This window comes from Cololabis saira, chromosome 7 (assembly GCF_033807715.1).
Source record: "Cololabis saira isolate AMF1-May2022 chromosome 7, fColSai1.1, whole genome shotgun sequence".
Classification (NCBI taxonomy): Eukaryota; Metazoa; Chordata; class Actinopteri; order Beloniformes; family Belonidae; genus Cololabis; species Cololabis saira.
Window position 1 is genome coordinate 39,304,986 of NC_084593.1, and position 23,567 is coordinate 39,328,552.

Sequence of the window (23,567 nt, forward strand, 5' to 3'; positions counted from 1 at the left end):
AATAATGTTGTGTTATTTGTTTTATTTAATTATTAGTGTCTGATTTTAGGACTCGTGAAAATCTGCAAAAGTTTCATGTTGTATTTGTGCAGAAAAAAGAAAAATATGGTCCACAAAACTGAGAAACAAAGCAGAGTTACCTGCAATTTGATTGGACTGATTAAATGTGAGCTTGGTGTCAGTTTAGCAGATAAACATGAATGAGAAATTCAACAGCCTGCTTGGTGTCTGGAAATGTACGCAAGCGCAGCAATAATAGCCCTGACAGCAAATATAACAAAAATAGAGTGCAGATTAACACAAAACTCATTTCATTGTCTGTGATGATGGATAAGCCTTTGTGATACAGCGGCAAACAGAACGTGAGAATCTGTATTTTTGGTATAAAAACAGAAATAAATGTAACATATTCTCCTTTATTCTGTCTAAGCAGGATGAAATTCCAGAAAAATCTTGAGTGAACACTAAATATCTCTCATTAACAGATCTACTTTCAGTATAATTATGAAATAACTAAAAGCACCTTAATGACCTGCTGTCATTTATAATGATTATGTCTTCCATAGTGAAAATTATACAATCAAGAGATCAGTTAAAAGGGGATGAGAGGAATCAGTATCTTTTTATTAAAAGGAATTATCTCACAGACTCTTTGATGATTGCTGATATCTGTCTACACAGTCGGGGAGGGGACAGACGCATGAACCCCGCTAACTGCTTTGAACTCTTCTCTGGCATCATTAGTGCGTGATGACAGTGATTAGAAGAGAGAAGGCCACCATGCCAATTTTCACACTGAAAAACAGGCCAGAGAGTGCAGGACAACTGCTGCACAGCTCATACGCAAAGTACCCCGGAGTGAGAAATCCAGGCCCTGCGTAAACAGGTGCTTAGTAAAGAGATCAGCACTGCTGGTGTATAAACACACACACGCACACACACGCACAGCGGACTCGCCATTTGCTCAAAATTACAAAACATAGCTTTAAAAGTTAAAGTGAATTGGCATAATAGGTTGATTAAAATTAAAAAGCTGTCAATGTTAAACTGAAATGGCGTTAAAATTGTACTTCTACTTAATGTTAAGATAAAAGACTATTGAATTTCCTTAATGTACCAAATCATTTTTCACTTATGACATTAGTAAGTCTCAAAAGGTCGTTTCTTTGCTTTGTTTTTAATGAGCCTGCCAATCATGCTCCTCTGTCCTGCTCTCACAGTCACACTTGCAGTTTTATGATCATACATTAATGCAGCGGCAATAGTGTGGAGGACCAGGGATGACTCTGAAATAGCATAGTTCAGTTAGAAAACAAGAGGACAAAGATACACAGTCGAGAAAGAACATAACCTATACTCTTAGAAATCCCGCGCTTGGATGTCCCTTCGTACTTTGAGAGACCTCAGAAATGAGCTCCAGAGTTTGATGACTGTGAGACCGACAACCTAACAAGAGCTGCTGTTAAATACAATATGCATGTCTAATGTCACACTCAAGTGTACAAATGCATTGTAGGGGAAAAACCAAGAAGAGAAAAATCAATCTGTTTTATGCCTTAGTAGCTGTTTTATGCTACATGATTTCTACATGATTTCTAGCTTCGGCACTTGTGCTGTTCAGACTACACACTTTCCAGTTTTGGGGGTCTTTGAGGGAAATGACTGTGGTGTTCACACTTCTAATGTGCAGTTGAGGGGCTCACACAGTACATAATCTCAATGCACCTAACTCGGTCACCTAACTACGGAAGAGTATAAGGGCCGGGCAGGAGAAAAATAAAAATAATATTTTAGAGGAGGAAGATTTATTTTTCATTATGCACTTCGAGAAAAAAGTCGAAATGTCGTGAATAAAGTTGAAATGTTGAGAAAAAAGGCGAAATTTTGACTTTCTTGAAATTGTATTTTACAATTATTATTCTCGACATTTCGACTTTTTTCTCAAAATTATATTTCCACATTAATCTCAAAATTTTGACTTTTTTCTCGAAATGCACAATAAAAAAAAAATCTTCCCCTCTCAAATATTTTTCTCCTGCATGGCCCTAATACTCTTCCATACCTAACTCAGTCAGCAAGCCTGTTTTAGGCATAAAACCGGGCTAAAACCTGCTGCCTGCATTACGTTCTTTCACCAAGTTCTTCTTTTCATTTGTGTCAGGTCATCGTGCAAAACTTTGCACAGCTCATTTTTTCCTGCTGATCACTATCAAAGAATCCTGCTGTTTGAGGCATGGTTAAAGGTGGGTTTCTACCATGAGGAACACGGAGTAGGAGGTGAGTAAAAAGTCTTGTAATAAAAAAGAAGCTAATATGGTGATATGCCTCATCATCTCTCAGCCTTGCGTTGCAGACTTTTCTTCATGTTGACTGTCCTCACCCTGACCTCACCCCATGCCTGTATCTCTTTCTGGCTATAGCTTGAGAGGGGCGTTGCATCAGTGCTCCAGATAAATAGGATGCTGTATTTCCACTGGAGCAATGACGTCTTGAGTTGGCCAAACGCAGACCTCTCACAGGTTTCCACTCACCATTTAGCAAGCTGGCAACTGGCAAATCAGGCTTAAATGTGCGTAGTGAGAAAGAAGTTGATGGTCATATTATTACTTACACTGTGGCCGGCAAGCTGCACTCACATCGCACCATGATTATAATTCATGCTGTGACTGAACAGTGGCTAAACAATGGAAATCAGCCTCTAATGTTGAAGGAGCTGATCTGGATTGTTTAGCCTGGTTTTCACAGCTCAAGGCCCAAAGTGTCATAGAGAGGCTAAACGGAGACACTGAATGATTAACCAAATCCAGTTGAGGATAGGGCATGAAAGTGCAGCCGGGAACAGGAGCGACCTTCTTAAAAACCTGAGTAGTACATAGCTAAAACAGGCGCAGCCGTTGCACTAACTAGACAATTTCCTCAGAAATTTCGAGAGTGCCACGGCGGGCTGCTGCCCATTTGTGTACATTGCTTCATTTTGCAAGCAATAAAGGTGAAGGAAATTCAGTCATTATTTTTCTTTTTTTTTTTAAACAAATACAGATTTTTATTTATTTATATCATGCTTTTTAATTTTTGAATTCCTCTTTTAAATGGCCATTAAAATGTAAGAGGGTAACAGGTTAATTAACTGAGTTGTAATCTAACATAATTATCATCACTGATGATCAAAAAGCTTTCTACTGAAACAGAATGGTACCCTGGTAAATGATGAATGTGTGGAGTCACAAACACGCATTAGGTATCAGATCTGGAAGAGATAAGTACAGGATTTTTAAAACTACTTTCTGGAAAGAATGTCAAAGCAAAAAGTGTTTGTTGAGCTTTTGTTAATCTATTAACGATAAAAGACTGATTTAACAATAAACTGACCCAGTTTCCTTTCAAATTCAGACCCTTTGCTAATAAACTCTCCCCGAAAAGTCCTGTGCAGTTTGACTCGAGTCTACAGATGTATAAACAACTCAGTCTTTTGAAGATTGGTTTGGTCATAGAATTCATCAGCAGTAGCGGGTTTGATCCCATTTTGAGAGGCCTCTGGTGCATTCTTGCATTTGCTTTGAGCTGAGTAACGGATCTGAGAATATTGCCTGACAGACCCTGTGGTTCAGAAGTAAAGCATCTGTCAACAGATCAGACGTTTGTGTGTTCAAATCACATCAGAGGTGCTATGTTGAGTTCTGCACTCAACAGCGGAGCTTCTGTATGATATATTCATATTTTTCATTTTCTCTAAACGTCTTATTGAAAAAGTGTAAGTGCATATTATTGGCACTCATGGAGCTTCTCTTTCAATCAATGCACTTTAACATGAGCATGTGCATCTTTCTCACTTCCCGCGAGCGTGTGAATTATTTGTGGTGACTTTTTTTCTTCTGACTAATGGCAATATTTGCCAATAAATGATAGACTGCTAACTGGCGAGATTGACGTTGCATGTCTTGTACCTATAATGTCTTATGGAAAAAGACACTTTTTGTTTTAGTGGTTTTTTAAAAGGTATAATCCATCTTTTGTGCAATGCAAAATGAGGATGGAAGGGTGTTTTTAGGCACACTGACATCTGGTTTTCGGACTAAAAAGGTGAATCAGTAATTATCACTTCAAGTGTGTTTGTTGATGAGAAACAGATCGACAGATGTGGGAAAAGGAGAGAGGGATGGATGTGAAGGAATAAATGGACTGCAGAAGGAGCTCACCTGTTGTTCAGCTTCTTCCTCGTCGCTGCTAATCTTCAGGTCGTCCTCCAGCATCCTGCACACACATAAAGGGACACAAGTCATTCCCCCCTTGACTCTCTGTCTGCTCGTGTCAGGTAGGAGATGACGGGTTGCAATCTGCATTCCCTAATAAAGAGACTTAGCAAGGAAACTCGGCAAAATCTGTGCCGGTCGTTCATGTTAAAGAATGAGAAAGAGTACATCCATTTCTAAAACCTTACCAGATGTCCGCTTTTAGGGCTTGGAAAGACAAGCCAGGTTGTTTTTTCAACTGGAAACTTTCTGTCTGGCAACGAGCTGACCTGCAGCTAAGAATTCCCTGGAAACAAGAGAGGCGTGCTCGCCCCATCAGCCTCCGTACTGATGTTTAAAGAGATTTAAATGGGGAAAGAGGCCGATTGTTGCCAAATTTTTTCTGTTGCTTGTATTTGTTTAATTCTCTTCGTGCTTCAAATCAAATTCCAACAATAGCAATGAAAAAGATATACACGGCACAGTCAAAAACATTACCTCCCTCACAACATCACCTGCTCCTTACCCGCACAAATTATTCAGTATTTCTGTGTATTGGCAAGCTGCCGTGTTTTATTGCTTTATATAAACCCTCCACACAAACTACTGTTATTTCAGGCTTGCACTGCTATTGCTATGACAGGAGAATCCCCTAAAGGGATTTTTACTGCCTCGCGAACCACTCTTGTCGGTGCTTGCACCACGAAAAAACACTCCCCAGTGTTGTGGTGTTTTCAGATGGGGTCTTATGAGTCCTGAATAACTGAAACACAATGAGAAAAAGCTGCGCCGATAAGGGCCACGGTTGCAGCACCGGGTGATGATAGATATGTTTGAATGTATGAGAAATGGATTCTTATTTTATTTCATAAGGGGAGACAGATGGAGCGAGAGAGATAGTGAGTGAGATGGAGATGATAATGAAGGGGAGACGGGGAAGTGAAGGGGAGCGAGTGGCAGGCGGCTGCAGGGGGAAAGAGGAGCATTCGGGGACACGAATGAAATGCACGAGATAAAAGCGGCTGGTGGGTGACAGCGTGCAGCGATGCAAATGTATGCAGAAACATAAACAGAGTCATCTGATTGTAGCGGGTCTTGTTAGGAAACAGTCAGCAACATCACGAAACATCAGGAAACATCAGGTACATTGTTGTTGCCATGAAATGACTGTCAATGAAAAGAGGAATGTCTTTGAAAACAAAATCATTCCAACTTTATGGGAAACAGTGAACTTAAAAATGAAGCCTGCAAAGAAAAAAGATGTCATGATGGTGATAGCAAGTACTCCCATCATTCAACAGCTTGTAGTTCCACCTTCAGCACCAATAAATTGAGGTAATTGTTTCCTGTATGACTTTATCAGTCCCTCACATCACTGCAGAGGAATTTGGGCCTCACTTCTCTTTACAACGTTGCTTCAGTTCCCCACAGCATTTGATGTGGGATGAGGTCCTGACAGAGGTCTGGACCAGACCGGTCCAAAACCTTCATTCTTTTATTATTCAGACAGTCTGATCTAGATTTGCTGGAGTGTTTTAGATCATTGACCTGTTGCGTGTTGCTGGATAGATGGCCCCACATCTTCTTCTATTGGTCCTTTGGCTTCCAAACAATCCTAAATCATCACCCCTGCTTAACAGTTAGAGATGAGGTGTTTGTGTAAAATGGGATGCGTTGTTGGGATGTCCACTACTATCTTGAATCCTTTCCCCGTGAGAACAGTCATTCTCACGCAAGAATGCTCAACTTCTAATTATTTGTATAATAGTTTTCTAACCCTTTCCAGGTCGATTAGCATTAACGGTTGCATCTCTAAGGGGATCTGATGATCAGGTCCTGTAAGGATGACGAGCAGCTGCACCTGGCTCACACTTGCCTCATTAAATCACATGGAAGGCAGTAAATGGGAATAATTGTTGATTTTCTTCATTGCTCAGTTTTGCCTTTTGGCTAAACAAACAATGGCACAATAGAAATCAAAGGAATAATAACATAATGTATATGAAAGGATTGGTTTAATAGAATCATGTCTCCTAAAAGTAAAGTGCAAAGCAAAGTACCCCAAATAAATGAGGTAGAAAGTTGTGTAATGATTAAAAATAAAATAAGAATAAAAGTGCCATTCGTCTTCTTTTTATTCTTCTGCTCCTCTGATCCCAAATTTCTCTATAGTTTTGGAAGTAAGAGCCGAGACATTGCAGGGTTAAACATGGCCATGTCCCAACTGTCTTTAACTGTTTTTAAAGCTGTTTAATTATTTGGTTGCAGCCTCACTGCTCTGATTAACCTTTTGCATGTGTTGTATCTAACAGCTGTTTTAGCAGAGCAACGCTGATCATCCTGCCATACTTGCCGGTACTAGGGAGCACAAACAACCACATGAATGAGGCCATGGGTGAGAACGGTGGAGCAGGGACCACTTAGAGAGAGAGACAAGATCTTAAGACTGAGCTGATCATTGATGATTATTTACATGCACGGATAATGTTTTGAGTCCAGCTCCCTGAACGGTGGAAAAAAGTGATGGACCCAAAAGGAATTGTCTTAGAAACCTGCTCGTGTGTTTATGCCTCACAGGTAAATTTGTCCTATATCATATAAGCTAGCACAGTGTGAAACTCACTGCATATGCAGAAACCGTTGGATGCAAACTGCAAAAAAAGCACGGAAGGGAGAAGCTTTGAGTAGATGCAGGAGATTACAGAGGTTCATTTAAGGGCCAACGAGCGTATCGCAAGTCGTAAGTAGATGATCCAGTAAAGTGATAAATGTACAAAAAAAAAGATCAATTATTTATTTTATTCTTTGGACAGATTTGCTGTTATTATACTCATAAATCATTGCATTATAGCCATGTTTTAATCTAATTACTCAACCTTTATCAGTACACAATCAGAACGGTGATGGTTAAGACAACAAAATGTTCAGTGAACGGACATTTAATTTGTTCTATGATGGAAAATATTTAGTTGATTTGAACTTAAACTCTGATTAAACACAATTACAATAGTTATTAAGATATGATTGCTATTTTGCCAAATAATTGTGAATGAAAAATTGAACTCATCATGTCATTCAATAGTTAACATGAGTTAACATAACATTATTCGTGTCAGGCCTTCCTACAACTACGGCACACTGTGCGTCAACGTTACATTGACATCCTTTGGGCTGCTCAAAGTGTTAAGAACAAACAAACGAAAAACAAAACAAAACATCCATATCGGATAAAACTGACCACAAAACACAAGCTGTTAACTTTACTGCTTTGCTACATCTACTGACCTACACAGCGGGACTTTGTTTCCACATATTGTTTCCACAGTCAGACCAACACTGGACCGCAGTCCAGGACTAGAGCCCTTTGTGTTCATAAAAACAGACACTAAATGTTTCCTGGGTTTCTGAAACAGTACCATTGAGTCACTGCAGGAGAAGTGAACTCACTCCTTCCATCCCATTACACACATGCCGTTGTCAGAACATTGTGTCACTGTAGCATAGTTTTAATGGGGCTCCTGGCGCTGGGAGGTACACTCAACCAATCGCTCCAACAACAGAAAGATACAATAAAATGCACAATTTTGACTTTATTCTTCTACTGTGGCACAGAAGCACAGAGCCTGTTGGACCGTGATTACTATTTGATGAGTTTACAGAGAACCCATAACCAGTTAGCTGTGTAATCACAAAATTACTTTAAAAATGATATCCATGAAGTTTAATGCAAATTCAAATCAAAGAAGAAATCAAATAACAGCCCAATATGTGTAGTGGGCTAACTATTGTAACCAATGACAGTCACTACAGCCACATAAACAAAGAGCACAGGGAAACTAATACCTCTGAGCTTTTAAACTAGATATGCAGAGAAACAGAGTTATCGGCTTTAAACTCAAAATAGAGTTCTTAAGAGAGTCATAAAACTGCAACTCCTGCAGATATCATCCTCAATATGAGTTTTAAGTGTTGACCTGAAACTTTAATAAAACTATCCTGCTGAATTAGTGATAACTGCTAAGACGGTCTTGGGTTTTTCATAACTTGCAGGATCTTTGCATCATCATTTTTCTTCATTTTCAAAAGGTTTTTTTTTTTGGCACTATGTGCGCCAATTATTTCCCTCCTTTTTATGCAATTATTTTAAAACTTCAATGAATAAATAGTAAATTTAACCTAGTTCTCATTATAAAAACAGAAGTTGTCTTATTATCCTTAGTACTTAAGGGATAATGTGACAACGAGAAGAGCAAATCCTCTCTCACGAATGAAGAAAGAAATAAAAAAAGGCAATCCAGTTGAAAAAAGCAGCCATGCAGGTATTGGTTAATTACTTTGGGGTGTGGTTTTACTCTTTATTCTGAAAACCCTCATTACTTGTGCCATCATGAGAAAAGACCGTTTGAACCTCATCCGTCTAACTGTGGCTGTTCCAACCAAGCATTAATTTGTTAAAAGACATACAATGGTTATAATGGCCCACGTACATATTTATCAAGACTGAGGAAGATGTTTCATTATTCTTCTTTAGATAAAAATAGGTGTAAAAGTGTTAGTTCTTAGTTGGGGTAAGAATAGTTTTATTACCTGAAAAGACCTTTAAAGCTCAAGGTAGCTAATCAGCAAAGCTGGAATGAATGCATGAATATTACAGTCCACTGAACCGTAAGCTACATATCCCAAGGTAAATAGAAAAAAAAATCACCATTACATATTAATGAATCATGTAAGACAATGAAAAAACATTCTTGCATTGCAAGACTTGCAGTCTTGAAAAGAAGATGCCACTCTTTCCCTGCAGTGGACATCGTAGCAAGTTCACTCCAAGCCAAGACTGTGTTTCTCAGTGACACTGAGAAAAAACTACTTGCTACATCTCAGACTCTACAGGTCTCAACTATTGGATTAAAGGTTAAAATTCATGAATGTACAATGAGAAAAAGACTGCACAAATATAGAAGAGTTGGCTGAGAAACCTTCTTTGCTCTAAAAAGATTAGAATGGCTTCAGTTTGCAAAATTGCGCCTCGAGAAACCACATGACATTTGGAGCAATGTTTTTTGAACAGACCAAAGTGGTGTGTGGTCATGCTCTGCAGAGCTAACATCTGATGAAAGCCAAAGCACACACAAATAATACTAATACCAGCTGTAAAGCATGGTGGTGGAAGGGTGATGATTAAACTTGAATTACAGCCACAAGTCCTGAGCATCTTGCAAATATTGGTGAACTCAGAATTTCTCAAATTTGTTGGAAGTATTCAAGAATATGTTGTGAGGCCATCAACTAAAATGTGGGTCATGCATAAGGACAAAAAAAAAATCATGAACAGAATAAAGCTGTTGCAATGACTCAAAAATCAAAATGCAACCAGAGTGAAATACTTGAGAGCTGTGCCTAAAACAGGACCTGAAGACTTCAACTGACCAAAGCAGCAGTGTAAAGAGGGGTGGGCCAATAATTGAAAGTGAGAAACTAAACAAAAAGACACGGAGAACAATTACTTTAAATTATTCCTGCCAAAGGAATAGCCTCCTTCACAATCCATTCATGGGGAGTACTCAGTCTTTGACGGTCTGCTTCTGCATTCTGTTTTAGATTTAGTAAAATAAATAAGGACATTCTGTCATATATCATTTATTGCTGCTCATCTACACGAGTCGACATTTAAAGAAGATCAAAAACACTTGCATGTTATGCACGAATAAGAATTTTGAATACCCATACATTTCTTTAATCCACTTCTAATGTTGAGTATATATTTATGTGTGTATGTATGAATGTATATAAACTTATCAAACCTTGTCCATTCTCTCCTTCCCCTCCTCAAACACACAGCTTGAGGGTTCTCTGCAGTATTTGTGTTGTTCTGAGGACTGCACACTTCCCAACTGATCTCTGACGCTGCTCCTGAGTTCTGCTGGAACCAGCCTCCCAACCTGGAGGCTACAGCTACGAGTGCTCACCTACCACTGGCCTACCCTAACCCTAACCCTAACCCTCATCTGACACATTCCAAATCCTAACCTTAACCCTAACCCTAACCCTAACCCTAAACTTAACCCTAACCCTAACCCTAACCCTAACCCTAACCTACCAATGTTCCCTCGTCTTGATGCTGCTGTTGCTTTGGATAGCTACATCTATCACTACTATTTGTCGACCACCACAATGTCCAGTTATTTGGCCCGTCAGCAATTTATCAGTGTACATATGGAGGTCCCATAGGAGATCCATCTTGGCTTTGGGTCTTTTAACCCATATTTAGCACAGCTGTTTCTGTACACTATTCCAACTACGTGGGTGTGGCGTTCCATGAATGCCCTACCATTCTTTACAATGATTTGGGAGTATTTAGGCCTATGCAGAACAGCAATGGGTACAAAATATGTCCTTATATAGTCCGTATATAATGGACTTGATGGTAACTTCAGCATGTGTTTGAGTTGGCCTCCAGAGTTGTAAGTATCATCGAGTTTTTGTATCCCGCTTGTTTCATGCTTGTATCCTCTCAGTATCCTGTTGATGTTGTACCGTTTCAAGCCTTCTGGTATCCATGAGTGGGGCATTTAGTTGCAGGCTTTCTAATAGTTGATCACCTTACCTTACAGTTACCTTATCTACAGTAATTGGTGCTTGGCTCCTCTGGTGACACTTCCAATTCACCTTTGGGCTGTGCTCATGTGTGAAGCAAAGTGCCTACTTATCCTGGCTGCTACAAAGCCCGACAGGAGCTTCCATAGTTATTAAGTGTTGTTAATCTTGTAGTCAATCATCTCTAGGATCCCTGCTGCTGTGCTGTACACAAGCTGATTGATCTTGCTGATCACTAGTTATTGTTTGTAGCACCGCAATTCATATCGTCTAGTAGACTTTCAGAAGGAACTTTATCTCTTATCCTTGGTAAGGGGGTCACACAGACTTGAACTATCCGGGCTATATGAGATCTTGCTTCTCAGGTCATCTGCCCTTGTGTTCAGGTTATCAGGTCTTCGTATCTATTCTCCATGAAGGGGGATGATGGTATATCCTCCAAGACCTGCCGTCCTGACCCCCATTTCCCCTGGAATGTTTGTTGTACATCATGAATCTCCAGCTTGAGACTGATGACATGAGATCGATTGTGCTGGTCCTCCTTATGCTCCCAAAAAGAGCTCTGACCACTCAGGGTCTGGACAAATAACGCACGTGATAACAAACACAAAGAATAGATAGGCAATAGATCATATAGGCCCCCTGGGTTGTGGCATGGGGTCTTTGTGAACTGGGTATGCTTTTCATCAGATGTCATCAGTCAATCGGTGTCTGGGGAGTTTGGAGACCAAATGACCACCTCAGACTCCCTGTCATTTTCTTTGGTCACCTCCTTAAATAATTTATAAGGGGCTCCACCGCCAACCTGCTGGGGGAGGCAGCTGTGGGGGAATCATGTTGACATGTTTGTGTCTGCAAAAATGTTTAGGTAGGTGGGGAAAGTGCCAGAACAACATTCATGGTAGGTTCCATGGTGTCCCAGGAAACATTGCGTTGTAAGTAGTGTTTGCTCACATTTCCCATCAGTGGTCACAATGCCATGATGGATTGGTGTATTTACAGTATAAACTTACCCACCACCACCCTCCCTTATCTCTGTACTGCGTGTACCATTACCTGCAGCAAGGTAGTTAAAGAATCACTTGTATTTAGCTTTTGCTCTATTTTTCATTTAACAGAGGCTAACATTCTGCTGTGACTGGATAAGGCTGCCAATTTGCTACTGGACAATTTCCTGTTCAAGGCATTTGTACTTTCTAAAACAAAATCATTAAGCTCGCTGTGGTCGAATGAGGATACGTCAGGATCATGAGGTGGTTTTATAAGATTTGGTTTTATAAGATTTCTGCAGGATGTTAGCCAAGATCTCTGCTTTCCTAGTGTCATCCTGCCACGAATCCTGCTGTATAGCCCTGTGAATGATGTGGAGTGGACTGTAGCCAGAGATGTTGCAATATGCTCCTGGCTCACGTTAAATTAATGTAGCTGCACTTTCCCACTCTGATCCACACAATCGTTTCTTTTCCCTCCTACCACCAGTGAATTCCATCCAAGAGTCAAGTTTAATTTTACCTTGAGGCAAACGCTGGAGCAGCAGGTCAGAATTTCTCAATTTATGGGTGTGTGTGTGCGTGTGTGTGTGTGTGTCTCAGGGAGAAAGGAGAAAGGTACTCACGACTTTTGTGGTGCAGTTGGTTTAGCAGTGGGCTTGTTAGCTGATACAGTACATCTCTCTGAAACACAACAGAGGACATTCAATCATTGTATCACTGTTCTGCTTGTGTCAAGCTTTGAAAACAAGCCAAACTCCCATCACTCTGACTTGCAGCATTTCACACAGGAAAATATGAGACTGCTCCAGGGTCATTTAATGAGTTTTGTGCGTGTGTGTGTGTGTGTGTGTGTGTGTGTGTGTGTGTGTGTGTGTGTGTGTGTGTGTGTTTTTTCACTTTACTTGGGTCACAGCAGTTTGAGTAAAAACACTACATAGGCCTATGTTTTTCTTTGTTTGCAATAAATGGCAAATATGATGAGATGCTTTTCTTTTCAAATGGCCGTTGGACCCACTGTAAAAGACTAAATGTTTAATGTACACGATGACGTTAAAAGGGATTCTGGTATTTGGTTTGAATCCTCCAAAACATTTTCATTGTATGTTTAGGAAGCCACATCTTAATATCCGCATTTATAGTAGAATATTTCAGCCAGTGATGCATGATTACAATGGAGGTTTAAGGGTCATTTTACAAATCTTTGAAACTTTTGGAAAAAAAATCATTTGTGACTAATGCTCTAGGGGGCCAGAAGACGCCAGAAGAGACGGTTTCCTCGGTTTTGCTGTGTGCCACCAGACTGTTTTGCTCGGCATTTGTTGTTTTGGGTGAGAAGGGAGTTACTGTCTCTTCTGTTTTTATTCCTTGATTTATTTATGGAATCAGCCTGAATCTGATGGTGCACTGGTTTGAAGCTGTCTTGCTCTTTTGTTTGTTTTAGGGGAGCCCATCTCCCTGCAACATTGATGGTTTTGGTTCATTTGTTATGTGAAAGTTTCTTTGAATAGTTATCACTGTGTTGCACTTTTATTGGCTATCTATCAATCTGACTAGATACTAGCCCAGTGTTTCCCTGTCACGGTCCTTAGGACCCACTGCTGCTGCACAGCTGGCTCAAATGACTGGGTCGTATGTAAACATTACGACAAGTTGATGTGGTAACCCAGTCATCTGAATCAGGTGTAGTGAAGCAAGGGAACGTCTAAGACTACGATCACACTGCAGGCCTTAATGCTCAATTCCGATTTTTTCCCATATCCGATTTTTTTGTGTTGCTGTTCACATTATCTTTTAAAATGTGTCCTATATCAGACTCGAGTGTGAACGCATCGCGGCCCTGAACTGACCCGCATGCGCAGAGGAACAATAACAAAGACGTCACACGCAGCACGCCGTATGTTGGGCTAAAGGTAACTCCGCTCCCCGGAGTGTCAGCTCTGCTCTCCGGCGTTCAGCTGGGTTTATCACCTAACACACGGTCCAGCTCGTTGTAAAACGGGCAGGTTATGCGACCACGACCGCTTCGCTGATTTGAATCCTTAGCTTCTTTATTTAGTAATATGCTTAAAATCAGCGGGTTGTCTCGTCTGATCTGAGGTCATAGGCGAAAAAGAGGTGAGCGGTGGGGAGGGGAGGAGGAGAGGTGAAGGCGGCCCGGAGGCGACCCCCGCCGTCTCCCGTGTCTCCCCCGCGGCTCGGGGCTCTGCGTGTGACGTCAAAGTCGCATTAATTGCGACCTGGCCTGCAATGCGACACTGAGGTCGCATTGCAAAACATCAGACCTGTATCCGATTTAAAACCACATATGGAAGCTGAATCTGATTTGAAAAGATCAGATTCCATGTGACTTGTGCTGTTCACACTGTCATAAACAAATCAGATCTGAGTCACATATGAGCAAAAAATCGGATTTGGGTCACTTGGGAACTGCAGTGTGAACGTAGCCTAAAACACCCAGGGTTGTGGGTCCGAGGACCAGGACCAGGAGACACTGTCGTGATCAATGTGGACATTCCTCCTCCAATTAACATTTGATTTAGTCATTTCAAAAGTTTCATACTGTCATTTCTAAATAAAATTAGCCATATGCTCTGTCATGAAGTTTAAATCATTTTGTTTTCATATACATTATTTTTTTGATTTTTTTTAATTACCATCATTGTATGAGAAGATGTAAAATGTTTTATCTTTAAACTTTAAACACAACTAATCGAAATGTATTAATTAATTAAGATATAAATGTTTTTAATTTTATTTTTTTTTGCTTAAGTGTAGTGTGTGTGTACATGTATGTAAATCTTTTGTCATGAATTCATTAATGCAGATCTGGTGCTGCCAGTTACAGTACCTTCAGAAGTATTATGTTTAGCTGCGTTAAATCAACCAAAATGTCATGTGACCTTAGTGTATAAGTAAATAAATAAAAAAATTCCAATTGAAACAAAATGGAAGCGTTGCTATTATAAAAATCATGAGCACTTCCCTAAAAGGCATCTGGGGGACCTTGTGGGGACCGAACGTGAAGACATTACTCTGGTCAGATGACCCTTGGATCATTAAGGACCTCAGCTCTGTTCGGTGCATGCTTGATACTTCCCCTCAAACCCAGATACCAGACCTGGTAATCTGACTGTCATCCCAGAGACACCAGCTCTGGTGTGTCTGGGATGTCTGCAGATGAATGCTTTTCAGCCATTGCCTACGTGTATGTGAGCATCTTTAAGTTGGTGGTTATTATGATGCTTTGTCCACTTCCTCTGGACATTGTTGGCTTCATGACTTGTTAACTACCACTTGGATGTACTTGAGCATTGATGCTCAGAAACTTACTCTGGGTGTTGTTGTAGCACGAGGTCACATGCTGCGCCTCCTGGAGAGAGAGGGAGAGAGAGAGAGAGAAAGCCAGAGGAAAATTAGCTGAATGATAAACCAACAGATGTCATTATTGATTTCTCAGCAATGCAGGATTGTCATTACACAGGATTCAGATCTTTTCATCTCCCCGACGCTCAACAATCCACTTCATTCTTCAAAACTCAATGGAAGGATTAGAGTGATGCTTGTAGCTCAAAGCTCCACAACAGTGCTTCCTTTTTCATTAACTACTGGATTTACAGCTTCTCTGTATTTCTATTTCTTTTTATATCACCATCAGTGAGGTGTTTTGCAAATTTCAGCCAGTTAACAAAAGTACAAAGTGGTGGGAAAAGTACCTCCTGCAGTCTCTTTCAGAACTTTATTGCAGCCTCTGACAGCTGCCCCCAGTATTTACATTAAACATTGTTGTAAAACACTTTGGTAACTAAAGGTTTTCTTAACATTTATCTTTTAAAGTATCTGCTTTCATTATTTCTGAACTTCAGTTAACTGTCTTTAATGAACATGAAGCCATCTCTTGCATGTTTGATGAAGTATAAAATAAAAAGGTTTAAGATGGATCTCAGAGTCAGAAATAGTGCATTTCTCTGAAGCTGTGATATTTATCCTGCTGGCCTGGATACACTCACATTTACAACTGTCAAATGTTCAAGGGGATAAGTACTTTTGTATTCTATTTCAGCCCCAGCAGGTGGATTTGCTTGCAGGCATTATGTGAGCTTTGAAGAGTTTTGTAGCTTTGATTTAAAATCGTGTACTTTGGGACACTGACTGGTTGCCTCCACACTGCTGACCTGCCAAAGATCACAAGACACTTTTATGAACTTTTAACTGCAGCCCTGCCCTCTGCTCTTAAACGTTCTCCGCTAGTTCTAACGGTTCCACACAAAAGACACGAACATGATGTGCTAATGGTTCATGCAGGTTATTTACGTCAAGACTACATCGTGTTCGGGCACACACAAAAGTGCAGAAGGAGATGCCATAGAAAAGATCTAACTCTTAGACATGGATATTGTCCATTATTATTATTTTGCATATCTGCACTTTTTTACGTACTTGTTGTTTTTACTTTAATAATTTTGATTTATTTAATTAGTGATTTAATTAGGGCCTGAGCACTTACAGTGCGAAGGCCCTATTGTATCTGTAGGAATTGTTTTCCTCGTTCTCGTTTTTATCCTCGTTTTTATTTTTCTCATGAAATGAGGGCCTTTTTGCCCCTCTAAACGTGCCCCAAAAGTCTTTTTGAACGCAAGCCAGGCCTGGCAAAAAATTTGATATTTAATGGTTTGCATTAATGGTCGTGGCCTAATGGCTCAACAGCGCCCCCTAGAAAACTTTGTGCCTCAAGCCCCACAATACGGTTTGACGTACATGCACGAAGATCGGTACACACCTGTATCATGTCGCAACTTAAAGAAAAGTCTCTTGGCGCCATGGCCGAAACCGAACATGAAGTTGGCCATTTTGAATTAGCCGTGAGCCGCGAGTCGCTCTTTCGCTGATTTCCACCTCCTGACTCAGACGTCTGACTCCAACCCCCCGACCAATCAGTGGTCTGTAGTGTGATGATGTCAGATGCAGTCTGACTAAGCCGCTTAGAACCTCGGCAGAATAGATACAGAAAAGTATCTACTCGGCACGTTAGACCCCTAGTGGAGAAGAACCAAACTGAGTGGAGTCGAGCCGAGCTGGGCTGAGTAGGTACTAGTGGAAAAGCGCCATTAAAAGATGCCTAATAACTGAACTGGGTGTAAAATTGATTGAAAGGATTTAAATGTTGGTCCTAACTTGAACGTCATTTTTAATATCAATCTAATTTTTGCTTCTCTTTTTTTCTCATTAAGTCCTGAACTCTTCCAAGTATTGCACTGCCATTAAGGTTTTTGTGTCTTTTTGAAAAACTGTTGAACTATGCTAATTTGAAAATAGCATGGAGCTGTCTCAAACGTAAACATTAAGAAAGTAATTCATGAATTTGTAACTCTAAGTTGAAGTTTACACTTTAACAACAAAAAACAAATATCAGTAAGCCAGTGATGACAGGTATGACATTGAACAGATAAGATAAGTCGAGTGCCAACGGTAGTAAAACACAGGAGCAGAGAAGATCTGAATAACATCTAACAAGCCCGGTGAAGACTTTCTGATCACTCTGATCATATTTTTTGTGTGATCTACCAATTTGTGTCTGGTGTTAGAACCAGTCCCTTTGCTCATACTCAAGGATGGATAGTTCAACACAGAAAAATGATGCAGTAAGAGCCAGGGATTACATCATTTTTGATTGCGTACATCTTCAAAGGTCTATTAAAAAAAAATCTTTTTAATGTGAAAAAATGCTAAACTTTTAACTGACTGTACTTTGACTGTACCAGAGAAAGTGTACCAACCTTATTTGGGATGGGGAACTTGGTCTGCTCGGCTTTTCCAGGGGTGTGTATGGCTGTGAGTGGAGGAGGCCAGGAGTGGGTCATCTCCTGGGCACACAAACACATACTTTTACTACGCTATTATCATTGATTACAGAGACGTAGTGTTAGCATTTCTGCTATTATAGATGACAAAAAAAGGAAATAACTCAGACTAAATGTACGGTATTGTCAATTATCTCTTATGTGGCATTAATCTGATGAATGATAATAATACTTAAAGCTTAACTGATTTGAGCAACGTGATTGCTTGTGCAACATCTTCGGATCAGAGGAGTGAAAGTCAGCATTCAATCAAGATCGTGCTACCCCATCCCCATTAGAGGGATTTTAATAATACACAGTGTAAACTAAGAGGTGTACGGGGAGTTTGTGGCCCACCAGGGATCAATGTACTGAGAGTGAGTGTAAGTGCAGACTTAAATTACCAAAATAAAAGCTGACTCCAGTTGGCTGCATTATAACCACGCAGCAGAGCAGCTGCAGCTTCTCCTTTCACTTATTCCAATCACACAGGCTTTCAGCTCAAGGCCAGTTAGTTCACAGGAAAATCTGTGTGCTGTAGTTACTTTAAAAAAAATTTGTGTATTTTCTTTTAAATTAATTGTTTTGTCCTTTTGTTCCCTTCTCTGTTAAGCACAAACCTGTCAACCGTACAACTCCTCATCACAATCCTTCACTACTTATTGTGTCTGTAAAAGCAGCACATGACCACAGCTGCCATGCAGCAGGTCAGTGGGCCAAACGGGCTGAATTACCCATCCTGCATCGCTTCACCTCTCTGGAGTGGATGACTCACATTCCTCCAGTGACGCATGTTTTCAGAATCAGTAAGAGTGAGCGTGTGGCTCAGCATGCACGTATCAGTGAGCCTGAAATGATGGAGGATGCTGAAGCAGAAGAGTCTGTGTCTGTGTCGTCATGTCAAAAGCAACTCTTTGACATCATTATGTCCCTTGATTCGCAGGCTTTGACAGATGGGAATCTCTCTGTGTGTCTCTTCTGTCATTATTTTCATGAATCTCGGCCATGATGCCCACTCCAGCTCAGTGTTGTTGTTGACGACAGACTGGTAACGGCATGTAGAGTAAAGACCAGGACACGAGTCCAATGTTACTTGGACTGCGTTCTGGCCGATGGTAGGAACGGGAAACAATGCCTCCTAAAAAGTAATCAAACGTTTTATGGATATTTTGACATGGCAGAAATACTTTTGTGCAAACAATGTTTAATTATGCAACTAATATAATGTTTTAAAGTGGAAATACCACAAACTAAAAATGAACATGGTCACATTTATCGATGGGATAAAGAGTGAGGGCATGTCTCGGTTATTAATAAGCAACTTTCAGACATGAACATATGTTCATAAATACTCCAGCAGATGGATGTCTTTTCTTTTTTTTTACTTTTTAAACGAGCTTTGTGGTTGTTTTTTGCCTTTTCCATAGAAGTTGTGACTGAAATCTCATTAGGATGGACAATTTCAAAAACACGTAGGTAAAGTGAAGTGTACGGATGAAGACATTAAACAGTTCTCCAAAAGTTATAACTGCATGTTTTCTGTTTATTATTAGAGGTGCCACTTGAGTGTTTTTCCTTTTAACAGCTTTTGAAAAACAAAAAGGAAATGGTACAGAAAGTGGTGTTATGCGGCTGCAGCCTCTCCTCTCTGTCTGACACACACAAGTGGTGCGAACCGCCGACTGTGAAGTGAAAGATAATGTTTTTCTCAACTTTCTCAATCTGCTTATTGCTATAAATTAAATCCAACTTTTAAACATCAGCCTGAACTGTAGAGAAACCCAACATTTCCAAGTATTTACCACATAAACGGTAAATGTTAGACAACCACAGTGACATTTTCAGGCTTGGCTGCACAATGATTTATGTCAAAATAGCAGAATATTGTTCCTTAAACAAATTCACAGAGCCATTATTGCTTTGTATCCCAAATCACAAAAGGGCTACAAAGTGGCTGAAAAGGTTATAATACTGCATTAATAAGTTGTAGGCAAACCCCTTGGAATAAACTGGTTTTAGTTTGCCAAAAGATGTAATCTGATCTACATCCAAGTTACAATAAGAAACAAACACAACGTGTTTCAGCCAGAAACACAAAAACGATTATAATTTATTGTGTCTTTTTGGAGCACATTGTTTTATTTTGGTCTTTTTTCCTGAGGGCAGTGACCTTCCCCGCGGTGCTTGGCTCTCGGATACGCTGACTCCTACGTACAGTCAACTCATGAACAGATGTTTGCCAGTTCCAGTGATAATTTCAAGCATTTAGCTGTTATTAAAGCCTGCGTCGGGTGGTTGGCGTCACCCCGGCTGGGATGGGCTGGAACTTCTAAGAACTAAGAGCCGTCACGGCATCAAGCCGTCGCCGTTTAACGATAATATCGACAATTGACAGTTTCACTGACAGGTGTGGACGGATGGAGACCTAAACAACTATGTAATGCTCTTGTCCAGCTTTAAGCTGATCAAATATTCATTTGCATGGCATGGTTCACATCAACAAATACCTCCAACTTGAAATGTTTAATCATTTAAAGCAGCACAAAAAAACGTTCTTTCATGTTCAAATACTTGTTTCAACTTCCTTGAAGCGATACCGCTCACGTTTAGGGAGGACTTTCCTCGCCTCAGCATCCCCCGTCGCTACTGCTGGCAGGAATCTGCGCTAAAGCAGCTTTAAACCTCCAGACTCCTGTCATTAACTGGACTCCAGGTGTGCAAACTACTGATGCCAATTAGCTTTTGTGAAAGTAATTAGTCCACGAGTGCTGTCGATGACCCATGGGTGTGTTCCATAAAAAACACATAAACTCAAATTATTCGTGCTACTGTGACTTTGATAAAGATCGGATCAGATTTTATGACAAATTCCTGCAGAAAACGTTGCCACAGTTTGTCTCGCCGCCAAACTTGCGTGCGCCAACCTGCATGAAAAAAAAAAGACAACCAAAACAAGTATTTTCTGTAACAACTGACTTGTAGCGGTGTCATCACAGGAAAAGAAAAATGCGCCGCAGGCCTCCTCTCCGATCCCCCCCCCATCTCTGAATCTGAACTCCTCATTTTTCCCCTTGACACAGCTAAAAACCACAGACTGAATTCAATAGTGCACCAATATTATTGACAAAGGCTTTTCATGCAGCTCACAGCAGACTATCTGTCACACAGCCTGTTGACCAGCATATTGATTTTACAAAGGAGGGAGAGAGAGAGAGAAAGGTGAAGGACAGAGGGCAGAGAGGAATAAAGAAGGGTGAGAGAGAGAAAAAGAGAGGGGGGAGAAGAGAGGGAGCAGGAGAAGAGAGAGGCGAAACAGGGAAGTTGACATAAGCAGCCAAAGGAGACTTTTGTCTTTTTGGCTGCAAATGCATCTGACAGAGGATGGAAGATTAATGGAGAAACATGTCTGTTGTGACATCGCTCCGAAAGAGCACAGTAACAAAACAGAGCGAGAGGAGAAGGAAGAGGGGAGGTTGTGGAAAAAACGTGTTACTTGATGTGATTTTGATGACATGCAGATAGAGATGAGGAGGAGAGAAAAAAAAAAGGGTACGGGGGAGAGTGTGGAAGAGATTTGGGCATGATGTCATCCAGAAAAAAGGAAAATAAAAACTTGTATAATCATTGACCCAAGCCAGCAGATTTCCTTCTTTTCTCTCCATTTGCCTTCAAGTCCCTCTGTTTCTCATTCTTTCTCTCCCTCCTGTTCTTTCTCCTGAAAATCAGATTCTCTGGAGGGGGACCAAAGTCTTTGAGAGCAAACAAAAAACAGCTGATAATCAGCGTAATTACTTCGTTGGTGTGTGTGTGTGCGTGCGTGCGTGCGTGCGTGCGTGCGTGTGTGTGTGTGTGTGAGTGCGTGCGCGTGTGTGTGTGTGTGTGTGGGTGCCCAGGCAACATACCCGCAGAATCTCTTCAACACAGCTGGAGTCGTTTGGGAGGCTGACCTGGAGAAAACAATGGAGAAAGACAGAGAGACTGACTCCAACTCCACTTACGGCAGTTCTGAGCAGCAGCAACAACAACAACACAAAGTTGACCCGACAACACCTCCATGATAATTAAATGCAGACTGGAATGGCACATGTGGAGTCGGCAGAGATGCTTGTGGGAGGTTCACTTTGCACAATTCTTGACCAATTTTGAGGCCGTTTTGTGCAGAAGGAGACAAACGCTGCCCTGGCGTCCCCGGCCTCGAGCCCGTCTCCGTGCCTTTGCCGCAGGCTGATTTTATCAGCTGAAGCCAGTTAGCTAATTAAGCAAACATGAGTTGATAAATAAAACATGGCTCTGGTATGGCAGTGCAGAGTTACGTGGTTGCAGGGCGCGGTGGCGCGTCGGGGTTTATAGGTGCAGCGCTGCCGACCCTGCAGTACCGGACTGGTATATATTGGTCTGTACGGTAATTTAGAGTAATTAAAAACATTTTGACCATATTTGTACTCTCAGCATTCACAGAGGAACATGTTTGACAACTTTTGGTTGCAGTTTTCTTGACTTCCAAGTAGAGTAATGTAAGAAAACCTGATGAGAAGTGATGCACCCTGCTACGGAAGTATTATGGCCATGCAGGAAAAAATATTTGAGAGGGGGAGATTTTTTTTTTTATTGTGCACTTCGAGAAAAAAGTCGAAATGTCGAGATTAATGTTGAAATACAATTTCAAGAATAGTCTAAATTTTGCCTTTTTTCCTCAACATTTCAACTTTATTCACAAAATTTTGCCTTTTTTTTCGACATTTCGACTTTTTTTTCTCGACATTTCGACTTTTTCTCGACTTTTTTCTCGAAATGCATAATGAAAAAAAATCTTCCTCCTCTAAAATATTATTTTCATTTTTCTCCTGCCTGGCCCTACAGTAATACTCTTCCGTACCCTGGAAGAATACATTTTCCAAAATACTTTTAAATAGGTAAAGCCATTCTGCCTGAACCAGTTAAATCCTCTCCTCATTAAATATTCACAGGGTAAATTTCCTTGAGGTCATTTGGAATCAGGTTTTTATTTTCTTTTTATCGTCAGTGTTGCCACTTCATCTTCATGTGTTAGTTTTATTGCGATGCTTCCTGGAGATTAGCTCCCCTCCATCGTCGTGCACATATCATTAGGAAAGTACTCCCAAACAGTTGCTCCCCGGTGGCAGAGCTTAACAAAAAAGCACTGGTGCAATAAACTTCACATTTGTACTCAATATAAAATGTCAGTTTTGGCACAATGTTGGAGCACAGTTTTGTTTTCCAAGGTTGCAGGACGGCCTTCTTCTCCAGTGAATGTTTTACCAGGTCACTTATAACTAACACGAGGAACTGTCCTAAATGCTAACGCGGGGAAAGAAAAGCCTCTTTGAGCCGTAAAACGCACAGGAGTGTAAAAAGGTTCGACAGGTTTTATGGCGAGTCATCACTTGGGTATTATTAAAAAAACATTTCCTCCGTAGACTTATTTTATTAAACAGTGTTTTGTAAAAATTGTTGACCTTTCCAATCACCGTGGGTCTCATATTTGTAAATCCTCCCCCGTACCTCGTAAAGTGAGATTTACTTTAGCATTTTGTTAAATCTACCGGCCAAGTGGGAATCTTGTTGACACAGCCAGTGGGAAATGCAAAAATCCAAGATTTTATGGGTTTGTGGTTCGGATGAGCAGTGTCCTCTCTGGTTGGAGACTTTATAATGACAAAAACTGACTTTTAAGACAGTGCTTTACTTTGCAACTTGCACAGAAATAGCAAACTATGTTCAGATGCTATTTGGTAAGCCCAACTATCAAAGAAGGTGCGTGTCACATACATTCATAAGTACGCTAGTGTTGGTGAAGGCTATTTATAGACAGAACAAACATGTTTTGATTGGCTATTTACTTGTAGAGGATTTCTGCTCAGCTTGCACGGGATGGATGTGTGAACATAACTTTT

The 23,567-nt window shown here is 40.6% G+C and overlaps 1 protein-coding gene across 1 annotated transcript in view; it reads right to left on the reverse strand.

The window, feature by feature from the left end:
• Window positions 1-23,567, reverse strand: part of aff2 (AF4/FMR2 family, member 2) — a 242,409-nt gene that overhangs the window by 81,384 nt on the left and 137,458 nt on the right. The window contains exons 5-9 of the mRNA XM_061725886.1: window positions 21,555-21,599; window positions 17,590-17,676; window positions 15,146-15,185; window positions 12,439-12,496; window positions 4,197-4,251 (exon numbers count right to left, since the gene is read on the reverse strand). Of these exons, the coding sequence (XP_061581870.1) occupies window positions 4,197-4,251; window positions 12,439-12,496; window positions 15,146-15,185; window positions 17,590-17,676; window positions 21,555-21,599 (285 nt within the window). The remainder of the gene's footprint in view (window positions 1-4,196; window positions 4,252-12,438; window positions 12,497-15,145; window positions 15,186-17,589; window positions 17,677-21,554; window positions 21,600-23,567) is intronic.